This window comes from Panthera pardus, unplaced genomic scaffold (genome assembly GCF_024362965.1).
Source record: "Panthera pardus isolate Hobbes unplaced genomic scaffold, ASM2436296v1 HiC_scaffold_17, whole genome shotgun sequence".
NCBI lineage: Eukaryota > Metazoa > Chordata > Mammalia > Carnivora > Felidae > Panthera > Panthera pardus.
The window spans coordinates 76462573-76475129 of record NW_026526732.1 but is presented as its reverse complement, the minus strand read 5'-3'; the positions used below and the strand labels follow the sequence as shown (position 1 = coordinate 76475129).

General features: G+C 39.8%; 1 protein-coding gene across 1 annotated transcript in view; it reads right to left on the bottom strand.

Annotated features, from left to right (window-relative positions):
• Positions 1-12557, bottom strand: part of ME1 (malic enzyme 1) — a 188168-nt gene that overhangs the window by 112643 nt on the left and 62968 nt on the right. The window contains exon 4 of the mRNA XM_019442753.2: positions 260-335. Coding sequence (XP_019298298.1) covers positions 260-335 — 76 coding nt within the window. The remainder of the gene's footprint in view (positions 1-259; positions 336-12557) is intronic.

The window sequence follows — 12557 nt, the reverse complement described above, 5'->3', positions numbered from 1 at the left end:
AACTTCAACATTTATTCAACACTTATCATTTATAATAAACAAAGAAATACTAAGAACTTAGATAAAAAAATGGGGAAACTTAGTCTCTAAATGGTATCAGAATAAAATTAATCCAGTATGCAAAAATTAAAGGAATATAAATTAGGTGACATTCACTAGAAAAGCTAGTGAATGCTATCTGATACCATGAAAATTGTCAGCATGTTACAGGATAGAAAAAAGAACAAATTTGCCATAGTAGAAAAATTGGATAACTTACCTTGATGACATCTTCTGGCCACGCATTAAGAACTGAAGCAATATGCCCTTGGTCATGGATACTAATAAAGAGACCCCTGACAGAAAAAAAAAAAAGGTAGTTTTAATTTACTTCAGACTTGTGAAACTACCATGAATATTTAAAATTTTTTTTCAGATTTATTTGATACACCTCCATTTTTATCAAACTAGTGAAAATTATTTCCTTACACATTTAAAAGCTAAGAATCTTATAAATTAGGGAGAAATTACCTTAAATAATGTATTGACATTAAAGGTAGATTATAATAATAAAGGTTCATTCTTATTACATATTCTTTAAGATTTTGTAATTAAAGAAGCATTCACTCTTTTATATACAGAGAATTAAATAGCATTATCAATTCCACTCATAGATTTATTTAGGCTTTCATTAAATAATATACGTAAAAGCACTTAGAAAAAGATGAAGTATATGTAAACAGGCATTTTCAGTATACACTCCACTTGATTACATAGTCACAGTGTGAAGATGAAAGCCTGTATTGGAAATGGCTGGAGTGACTGACGAATGCTGGGCACTCCTTTTGTGTGAAACTTACTTGATTTTTTTTTAAGTTCAAATACCCAAGTTACAATTCTTTGATTTGCAGTCTTAGTTGCTGTTTTCAACTCTGTTATTAAGACTCAATTGAAGTCTTTAACACTGCCTCTCCTGCCTCCCACTTCCTATGAAAACCTAACAACTAACTGAAAATTAAAATTAAAAATGAACTTCAATATCTTAATCTCATTTAAAAGCTTTACTTTAGTATTGTTAAATGTAACTCAAATACAGAGAGCCAGATACAACCAATGCACAGCTTAGTGAATTTTTATAAGGCAACCACCCTTGTACATAATAGCATTTAAGCAGAGAGAGCCTTGCAGGCATCCCAGAAACCCTCCACATGTTTCTCCCAATCAAAACCCCCCTCCCCTCCTAAGAGTAACAACTGTCCCAACTTTTATGGTCTCTTTTCTTTAACTTATAGTTCTATCATCCAAATGAAAAGCCATCTCTAGACACAATTTGTCTTCTAAAGTTTCCCATAATCTGAATTTTGCTGATTAAATTCCTATGGTATAGATTAACAAATTACTCTTTCTTCTATATTTCTTGAGAAATTGGTAATTGAATTTAAAGACTTAATGAGATTCGTGTCCATTTTTTATAAGACACTTCATAGTTGGGTGTTATCAGAAGATGCATAGTATTATCACCAGCTAGACCTCAAGACTTGATCTTTCCTGTCCACCTGCTTGTACTCACTGACATTTGTCCTCTATTTTTCCTTACCTCTTCTTTCCAGCTTATCTCTTAACTGAGGCAAATGGAAAGTAAAACTTTCTCTTGAGCAACAGAGCCTGTCCTGACCAGCCGGCCCAGACTACCCAGACTAGTGTGAATTTAACCCGACTCACACCTGAACGGATGGATCCTGGAATGACTTCCAGAGTGACCAACAACTACCTTTATCTTGTTCTAATACTAGAATCTCTGCCCAGGGAGGAGGCACAAGCTCCATTTACATAACACACAACGTATGTATAGACATGTTTCCTTAAGGTACATGCATGACCTTATGCTTGCCTCTACATACAATGATGACAAGGCAGCCCTGTCTAAATACTCATCCTAACTCTAAACAAAAGAAACCCAACCACCCTTGCTCAGGAGTCATGGCTTTGGAAGCCATTCCCCATGATCTCCTTATTTGCTGCAAATAAAGTACTTTGTGAGATAACCTAACCCAGTGCAGTTTCTGATGCACAAACGAGCAAACTCACATTGGTTCAGTTACAGTATCTTGCAGTGCTTTGTGTGATTGCCACAGCTGCTAATGCTTAATATCTAAATTCATTAATTCATTAGGGATTACAATGGAATATTCCAATTCTGTCAATCATTCCTCATTTGCTGAAACTCTTCTTTAAAGAGAAATTTCACCACACCTATTGTTTGGTTACCCAATGGTAAAGCTGATACAAAAAGCTAGATTCTTCCTCTTTACTTACCAGTTTTATTTTAATGTTTATTTATTTATTTTGAGAGAGAGAGAGAGAGAGAATGTGTATGTGTGTGCGCGTGCACTTGCGTGCACTAGTGGACAAGGGGCAGAGGGTGAGGGAAAGAGAATCCCAAGTAGACTCTGCACTGTCAGTGCCGAGCCCAATGCAGGGCTCAATCTCACAAACCATCAGATCATGACCTGAGCAAGATCAAGAGTTGGATGCTTAGGGGCGCCTGAGTGGCATAGTTGGTCAAGCATCCGCCTTTGGCTCAGGTCATGAGCTCTCTTTTGGAAGTTCAAGCCCCACAACGGACTCTGTGCTGATAGCTTGGAGTCTAGAACCTGCTTCAGATTCTGTTTCTCTCTCCCTCTCTGCCCCTCCCCTGCTCACGCTCTGTCTCTCTCAAAAATAAATAAACATTAAAAAAATAATAAAAAAAATAAATGAGTTGGATGCTTAACTGACTGAGCCACCCACACACCCCTTTATTTACCAGTTTTTGAAATAAAGAGGCCATTTGCTAGAATCCTTCAAGAATTTCCACTAAGGTGTGTGTGTGTATGTGTGTGTGTGTGTGTGTGTGTGTGTGTGTGATCAAAATAAACTCATGGATTTAAACATATTTGATGTGTTTTAATCCATCACAGTTACTTTCTTTATTGATACTAAAATTGCCCCATACTTAGTCAGTGGAAGACTCTTCATGTTGGCCTCTGAGCCCTTTTGACATGACTATAGTTTTGGACAGCTTCCTTGATCTTGGTTATGACAAAATGTTCCTTTTTGTCTCTAAAAGGTCTGCCCAAGGCCCATGAGCCATTTCTTTACGAATCCCTGTTTTCTTCTAGTAGAAAATGATATTTTAAGACCACAATCCAGGTAATAGACATCCCTCCTGCTATTGGTTGGTTAAAGTACTGTTATAGAAAATTAAAAACATTGTTAAGATTCACTTCCTACTTATGGCCAGAAATCTCAATTTGGCACTTTTTTTAAGTTTATTTATTTGAGTAATATCTACATGCAATACAGGGCTTGAACTCACAACCACATGATCAAGAGCCGTACATTCATCCATCTAAATCAGCCAGGTGCCCCAAATTGGCACTCTTTTGCAAAATTTACCACTATGATTTCCTAGCAAATTCAACTTAGCAGTCTCTGAGAGGGCCATTTCACACTTTCTCTTTTCCCCTCACCTCCTACACCCATCTCCCTCTCTCAGCTGATGAGCAAATCTTCTTAGATCCAACAAGGTGAAAACTACCTCATCTCTCTAATATAAACTCCACTAACCCATCTGCATCTTTTAAAATAGATTTTTTTTTTAGCAGTTTTAGGTTCACAGCAAAATTAAGCAGAAGGTATACAGATTTCTCATAAACTTCCTGCCTCCCCTCCACATGACTACTGGCCTCCCCACCCCCATCCCCCCACCGACAACATCCTTCACACCACAGTGGACACTAACACATCATTACCACCCAGAGTACATAGTTTCCATTAGGGTTCACTCTTAGTGTTGTACATTCTGTGGGTTTGGACATATTTATAGTGATATGTAGCCACAATCATAGTATCATACAGAGTAGATTCATGGCTCTGAATGTCCTCTCTGTTCTACCTATTTATCCTTCCCTCTCAAGCCCCCAGCCACCACTGATCTTTTTACTGTTTCCAAAGTTTTCCCTTGTCTAAAATGTCATATAGCTGAAATCATACAGTTTATAATCTTTTCAGATTGACTTCTTTCACTTAGTAAAAAGTTCCTCCATGTCTTTTCATGGCTTCATAGCTCATTTCTTTTTAACACTGAGTAATATTCCATTGTCTGGATATACCACAGTTTGTTTACCCATCCACCTACTGAAGGACATATTGGTTGCTCCCAAGTTCTGGCAATATGATAAGGCTATTAAAAACTTTTGTGTGCAGGTTTCTGTGCAGACATAAATTTTTAATTTCTTTGGGTAAATATTAGGAATGCAATTACTGGATTGTATGATAAGAAGAGGTTTTAAGAACTCACAAATTGTTTTCCAAAGTAGCTGTATCGTTTTGCCTTCCCACCGGCAATGAATGAGAGTTCCTATTGCTCCATATCCTGACCAGTACTTGGGTGTTGTCAGTGTTCCGGATTTTGTCATTCTAATAAACGTGTAGTGGTAGCTCACTATTGTTTTAGTTTGTATTTCCCTGATGACGTGAAATGTGGAGTATCTCTTAACAGGCTTATTTGCCATTAATATATCTTCTTTGGTGAGGGGACTGTCAAGGTCTTTGGCCCATTTTTAAATTGGGTTGTTTCTTTATCGTTGATTTTTTAAGAGTTATTTGTATATTTGGGATAATGTCCTTTATCAGATACATCTCTTGCAAATATTTTTTCCCAATATGTGGCTTGTCTTTTCATTCTCATCACAGTGTCTTTTTTTTTTAATTTTTTTTTACATTTATTTATTTTTGATAGGCAGAGAGAGACAGATCACAAGTGGGGGAGGGGCATAGAGAGAAGGAGACACAGAATCCGAAGCAGGCTCCGGGCTCTGAGCTGACAGCACAGAGCCTGTCGAGGGGCTCAAACTCACAAACCGTGAGATCATGACCTGAGCCGAAGTCAGTCGCTCAACCGACTGAGCCACCCAGGCCACAGTGTCTTTTTTTTAAGTAAACTCACTGCCAATGTGGGGCTCAAAATCACACCCAAAGATCAAGAGTTGCATAGTCTACCAACTGAGCCAGTCAGTCACCCTGACAGTATCTTTCAGCAAGCAGAAATTTTATGGGGCGCCTGGGTGGCTCAGTCAGTTGAGCGTCCGACTTCAGCTCAGGTCACAATCTCGCGGTCCATGAGCTCAAGCCCCATGTCAAGCTCTGTGCTGACAGCTCAGAGCCTGGATCCTGCTTCAGATTCTGTGTCTCCCTCTCTCTCTCTGCGCCTCCCCTGCTCGCACTCTGTCTCTCAAAATTGAATAAACATTTTAAAAAAATTTTTAAGGAAAAGAAAGCAGAAATTTTAAATTTAATGAAGTACAGCTCATCCATTATTTCTTTAAGTGGATTGTGCCTGTGGTGTTGAATCTAAAAAGTCATTGCCATACCGGAGGTCATCTAGATTTTCTCCTATGTTATCTTCTAGGAGTTTTATAGTTTTATGTTTTACATTTAGCAAACGTTTGTGATCCATTTTAATTTTTGTGAGAGATATAAAGTCTGCCTAGATTCATCTTTTTTCACGTGGATGTCCAGTTGTTCCAGCACCATTTATTGAAAAGACTACATTTTATCCATCGTGTTGCTCTGAATTTCTGCCTTCCCTCCTGTTACAGGGGAAGAAATTTCCTATTGCCAAGGCCAACCTCTCACATGCACTCTAGATTTTATTCCATCTCAGCTTTTCAAGGGCTTCATTCCTACAATTATCCCATCTCTATGCTATACCATCACTTTCTCTACTGGATCATTCTTACTGGCATAACAACCTGCCTTAATATTATCTATCTTCTGAAAAGACTGGGTTTTGTCCTCTACTCTCCTCTCTTCAGAGCAAAACCCTTAAAAGACTGATGTATTCTTTTTTTTTTTTTAGAGCTAATTGTCTTTATATTTTATTTATTCTTTTTATTTTTTCAATATATGAAGTTTATTGTTAAATTGGTTTCCATACAACACCCAGTGCTCATCCCAAAAAGTGCCCTCCTCAATACCCATCACCCACCCCCCACTCCCTCCCACCCCCCATCAACCCTCAGTTTGTTCTCAGTTTTTAACAGTCTCTTATGCTTTGGCTCTCTCCCTCTCTAACCTCCTTTTTTTTCCCTTCCCCTCCCCCATGGGTTTCTGTTAAGTTTCTCAGGATCCACATAAGACTGAAAACATATGGTATCTGTCTTTCTCTGTATGGCTTATTTCACTTAGCATAACACTCTCCAGTTCCATCCATGTGGCTACAAAAGGCCATATTTCATTCTTTCTCATTGCCACGTAGTACTGCTTTGTGTATATAAACCACAACTTCTTTATCCATTCATCAGTTGATGGACATTTAGGCTCTTTCCATAATTTGGCTATTGTTGAGAGTGCTGCTATAAACATTGGGGTACAAGTGCCCCTATGCATCAGTACTCCTGTATCCCTTGGGTAAATTCCTAGCAGTGCTATTGCTGGGTCATAGGGTAGGTCTATTTTTAATTTTTTGAGGAACCTCCACACTGTTTTCCAGAGCGGCTGCACCAGTTTGCATTTCCACCAACAGTGCAAGAGGGTTCCCGTTTCTCCACATCCTCTCCAGCATCTATAGTCTCCTGATTTGTTCATTTTGGCCACGCTGACTGGCATGAGGTGATATCTCAGTGTGGTTTTGATTTGTATTTCCCTGATGAGGAGCGACCTTGAGCATCTTTTCATGTGCCTGTTGGCCATCCGGATGTCTTCTTTAGAGAAGTGTCTATTCATGTTTTCTGCCCATTTCTTCACTGGGTTATTTGTTTTTCGGGTGTGGAGTTTGGTGAGTTCTTTGTAGATTTTGGATACTAGCCCTTTGTCGGATATGTCATTTGCAAATATCTTTTCCCATTCCGTTGGTTGCCTTTTAGTTTTGTTGGTTGTTTCCTTTGCTGTGCAGAAGCTTTTTATCTTCATAAGGTCCCAGTAGTTCATTTTTGCTTTTAATTCCCTTGCCTTTGGGGATGTGTCAAGTAAGAGATTGCTACGGCTGAGGTCAGAGAGGTCTTTTCCTGCTTTCTCCTCTAGGGTTTTGATGGTTTCCTGTCTCACATTCAGGTCCTTTATCCATTTTGAGTTTACTTTTGTGAATGGTGTGAGAAAGTGGTCTAGTTTCAACCTTCTGCATGTTGCTGTCCAGTTCTCCCAGCACCATTTGTTAAAGAGACTGTCTTTTTTCCATTGGATGTTCTTTCCTGCTTTGTCAAAGATGAGTTGGCCATACGTTTGTGGGTCTAGTTCTGGGGTTTCTATTCTATTCCATTGGTCTATGTGTCTGTTTTTGTGCCAATACCATGCTGTCTTGATGATGACAGCTTTGTAGTAGAGGCGAAAGTCTGGGATTGTGATGCCTCCTGCTTTGGTCTTCTTCTTCAAAATTACTTTGGCTATTCAGGGCCTTTTGTGGTTCCATATGAATTTTAGGATTGCTTGTTCTAGTTTTCAGAAGAATGCTGGTGCAATTTTGATTGGGATTGCATTGAATGTGTACATAGCTTTGGGTAGTATTGACATTTTAACAATATTTATTCTTCCAATCCATGAGCACAGAATGTTTTTCCATTTCTTTATATCTTCTTCAATTTCCTTCATAAGCTTTCTATAGTTTTCAGCATACAGATCTTTTACATTTTTGGTTAGATTTATTCCTAGGTATTTTATGCTTCTTGGTGCAATTGTGAATGGGATCAGTTTCTTTATTTGTCTTTCTGTTGCTTCATTATTAGTGTATAAGAATGCAACTGGTTTCTGTACATTGATTTTGTATCCTGCAACTTTGCTAAATTCATGTATCAGTTCTAGCAGACTTTTGGTGGAATCTATCAGATTTTCCATGTATAATATCATGTCATCTGCAAAAAGCGAAAGCTTGACTTCATCTTTGCCAATTTTGATGCCTTTGATTTCCTTTTGTTGTCTGATTGCTGATGCTAGCACTTCCAACACTATGTTAAACAACAGCGGTGAGAGTGGACATCCCCGTCGTGTTCCTGATCTCAGGGAAAAAGCTCTCAGTTTTTCCCCACTGAGGATGATATTAGCTGTGGCTTTTCATAAGTGGCTTTAATGACCTTTAAGTATGTTCCTTCCATCCGGACTTTCTCGAGGGTTTTTATTAAGAAAGTTGCTGAATTTTGTCAAATCCCTTTTCTGCATCAATTGACAGGATCATATGGTTCTTATCTTTTCTTTTATTAATGTGATGTATCACGTTGATTGATTTGTGAATGTTGAACCATCCCTACATTCCAGGAATGAATCCCACTTGATCATGGTGAATAATTCTTTTTATATGCTGTTGAATTCGATTTGCTAGTATCTTATTGAGAATTTTTGCATCCACATTCATCAGGGATATTGGCCTGTAGTTCTCTTTTTTTACTGGGTCTCTGTCTGGTTTAGGAATCAAAGTAATACTGGCTTCATAGAATGAGTCTGGAAGTTTTCCTTCCCTTTCTATTTTTTGGAATAGCTTGAGAAGGACAGGTATTATCTCTGCTTTAAACGTCTGGTAGAATTCCCCAGGGAAGCCATCTGGTCCTGGACTCTTATTTGTTGGGAGATTTTTGATGACTGATTCAATTTCTTTGCTGGTTATGGGTCTGTTCAAGCTTTCTATTTCCTCCTGATTGAGTTTTGGAAGTGTGTGGGTGTTTAGGAATTTGTCCATTTCTTCCAGGTTGTCCAGTTTGTTGGCATATAATTTTTCATAGTATTCCCTGATAATTGCTTGTATCTCTGAGGGATTGGTTGTAATAATTCCATTTTCATTCATGATTTTATCTATTTGGGTCATCTCCCTTTTCTTTTTGAGAAGCCTGGCTAGAGGTTTATCAATTTTGTTTATTTTTTCAAAAAACCAACTCTTGGTTTCATTGATCTGTTCTACAGTTTTTTTAGATTCTGTATTGTTTATTTCTGCTCTGATCTTTATGATTTCTCTTCTTCTGCGGGGTTTAGGCTGTCTTTGCTGTTCTGCTTCTACTTCCTTTAGGTGTGCTATTAGATTTTGTATTTGGGATTTTTCTTGTTTCTTGAGATAGGCCTGGATTGCAATGAATTTTCCTCTCAAGACTGCCTTCGCTGCATCCCAAAGCGTATGGATTGTTGTATTTTTGTTTTCGTTTGTTTCCGTATATTTTTTAATTTCTTCTCTAACTGCCTGGTTGAACCACTCATTCTTTAGTAGGGTGTTCTTTAACCTCCATGCTTTTGGCGGTGTTCCAGACTTTTTCTTGTGGTTGATTTCAAGCTTCATAGCATTGTGGTCTGAAAGTATGCATGGTATGATTTCAATTCTTGTATACTTATGAAGGGCTGCTTTGTGACCCAGTATGTGATCTATCTTGGAGAATGTTCCATGTGGACTCAAGAAGAAAGTATATTCTGTTGCTTTGGGATGCAGAGTTCTAAATAGATCTGTCAAGTCCATCTGATCCAATGTATCATTCAGGGCCCTTGTTTCTTTATTGACCGTGTGTCTAGATGATCTATCCATTTCTGTAAGTGGAGTGTTAAAGTCCCCTGCAATTACCACATTCTTATCAATAAGATTGCTTATGTTTGTGAGTAATTGTTTTATATATTTGGGGGCTCCTGTATTCAGCGCATAGACATTTATAATTGTTAGCTCTTCCTGATGGAGAGACCCTGTGATTATTATATAATTCCCTTCATCATCTCTTGTAACAGCCTTTAATTTAAAGTCTAGTTTGCCTGATATAAGTATGGCTACTCCAGCTTTCTTTTGACTTCCAGTGCCATGATAAATAGTTCTCCATCCCCTCACTCTCAATCTGAAGGTGTCCTCAGGTCTAAAATGAGTCTCTTGTAGACAGCAAGTAGATGGGTCTTGTTTTTTTATCCATTCTGATACCCTATGTCTTTTGGTTGGCGCATTTAGTCCATTTACATTCAGTGTTATTATAAAAAGATATGGGTTTAGAGTCATTGTTATGTCCGTAGGTTTCATGCTTGTAGCGATGTCTCTGGTACTTTGTCTTACAGGATCCCCCTTAGGATCTCTTGTAGGGCTGGTTTAGTGGCGACGAATTCCTTCAATTTTTGTTTGGGAACACCTTTATCTCTCCTTCTATTCTAAATGACAGACTTGCTGGATAAAGGATTCTCAGCTGCATATTTTTTTCTGTTCATCACATTGAAGATCTCCTGCCATTCCTTTCTGGCCTGCCAAGTTTCAGTAGAGAGATCGGTCATGAGTCTTATAGGTCTCCCTTTATATGTTAGAGCACATTTATCTCTAGCTGCTTTCAGAATTTTCTCTTTATCCTTGTATTTTGCCAGTTTCACTATGGTATGTCGTGCAGATCGATTCAAGTTACGTCTGAAGGGAGTTCTCTGTGCCTCTTGGATTTCAATGCCTTTTTCCTTCCCCAGATCCGGGAAGTTCTCAGCTACTATTTCTTCAAGTACACCTTCAGCACCTTTCCCTCTCTCTTCCTCCTCTGGAATACCAATTATGCGTAGATTATTTCTCTTTAGTGCATCACTTAGTTCTCTCATTTTCCCCTCATACTCCTGGATTTTTTTATCTCTCTTTTTCTCAGCTTCTTTTTCCATAATTTTATCTTCTAGTTCACCTATTCTCTCCTCTGCCTCTTCAATCCAAGCCGTGGTTGTCTCCATTTTATTTTGCAGCTCATTGATAGCATTATTTAGCTCCTCTTGGCTGTTCCTTAGTCCCTTGATCTCTGTAGCAATAGATTCTCTGCTGTCCTTTATACTGTTTTCAAGCCCAGCGATTAATTTTATGACTATTATTCTAAATTCACTTTCTGTTATATTGTTTAAATCGTTTTTGATCAGTTCGTTAGCTGTTGTTATTTCCTGGATGGTTTTTTGAGGGGAATTCTTCCGTTTCATCATTTTGGATAGTCCCTGGAGTGGTACGGAACTGTGGGGCACTTTCCCTGTGCTGTCTTGAATAACTTGCATTGGTGAGCGGGGCCACAGTCAGACCTGATGTCTGCCCCCAGCCCACCGCTGGGGCCACAGTCACACTGGTGTGTGCCTTCTCTTCCCCTCTCCTAGGGGCGGGATTCACTGTGGGGTGGTGCGGCTCGTCTGGGCTACTTGCACACTGCCAGGCTTGTGGTGCTGGGGATCTGGCATATTAGCTGGGGTGGATCGGCAAGGTGCACAGGGGTGGGAGGGGCAGGCTCAGCTGGCTTTTCCTTCGGAGATCGGCTTCGGGAGGGGCCCTGTGGCACAGGAGGGGAGTCAGACCCACCTGAGGGATGGATCCGCAGAAGCACATCGTTGGGTGTTTGCGTGGTGCAAGCAAGTTCCCTGGCAGGAACTGGTTCCCTTTGGGATTTTGGCTGGGGGATGGGTGAGAGAGATGGCGCTGGTGAGTGCCTTTGTTCCCGCCAAGCTGAGCTCTGTCCTCCAGGGCTCAACAACTCTCCCTCCCGTTGTCCTCCAGCCCTCCTGTTCTCCGACCAGAGCTGTTAGCTTATAACCTTCCAGATGTCAAGTCCCGCTTGCTGTCAGAACACACTCCGTCCGGCCCCTCCACTTTTGCCAGCCAGACTCGGGGGCTCTGCTTGGCCGGCAGGCCGCCCCTCTGCCCCGGCTCCCTCCCGCCAGTCCGTGCAGCGCGCACCGCCTCACTGCCCTTCCTACCCCTCTTCCATGGGCCTCTCGTCTGCACTTGGCTCCAGAGACTCTGTTCTGCTAGTCTTCTGGAGGTTTTCTGGGTTATTTAGGCAGGTGTAGGTGGAATCTAAGTGATCAGCAGGACACGGTGAGCCCAGCATCCTCCTACGCCGCCATCTTCCAAGACATGTATTCTTACTGTCTCTATTTTCTTACCTCCCATTCTATCTTCAATCTTCTAATAAGCCTTTTTTTCCCTCACTTCCCCACCAAAACAACTCTTACCAAAGTCACTAACAACTCACATCTGACTGCAGGCAAAGGTCAATGCTCAATTCTCATCTTACTTCTCAACTGTGTTTGACGTGACATTAAATAGTATGTTCATAATGATGACTCTCAGACTTCTGTCTTCAACCTAGACCACTTCCTTCAGCTCCAAATTATGTATTTAGCCAACTACTTAACTCCTCTAATCATTCAGGCCTCAACTCTCAGCTGAGTTCCTCAAACAGGTCTTTTCTGATAATAGCAATTAAAGTACTTCCACGCTAGCATTTTGATCATCTTCACAATACTTCCAAGTATCTGAAATGATCTTATTTTTTCACATTTACTATCTGTCTCCTCCTTGCCACCACCACCCCCAGTATACATATACACACAATGCAATGAGTTCCTTAAGTACAGATTCTATTTTTCTCACATTAGTAACTCCAATGTCTTTAACTATGCTGGCACATAGTATGTGTCCAACAATACATGCTGATGATAGTACTGAAAAAATAAGTCTTCTATAACCAAAATTCTTAAAGTACAGAAAACATGAAATAAGCCCAGATTTACACTGACTTATTAAATAACCAAAAATTATAGTATGATAGTAAGTGCTAAAGGCAGATCACTGATGATTGTCTGACTCA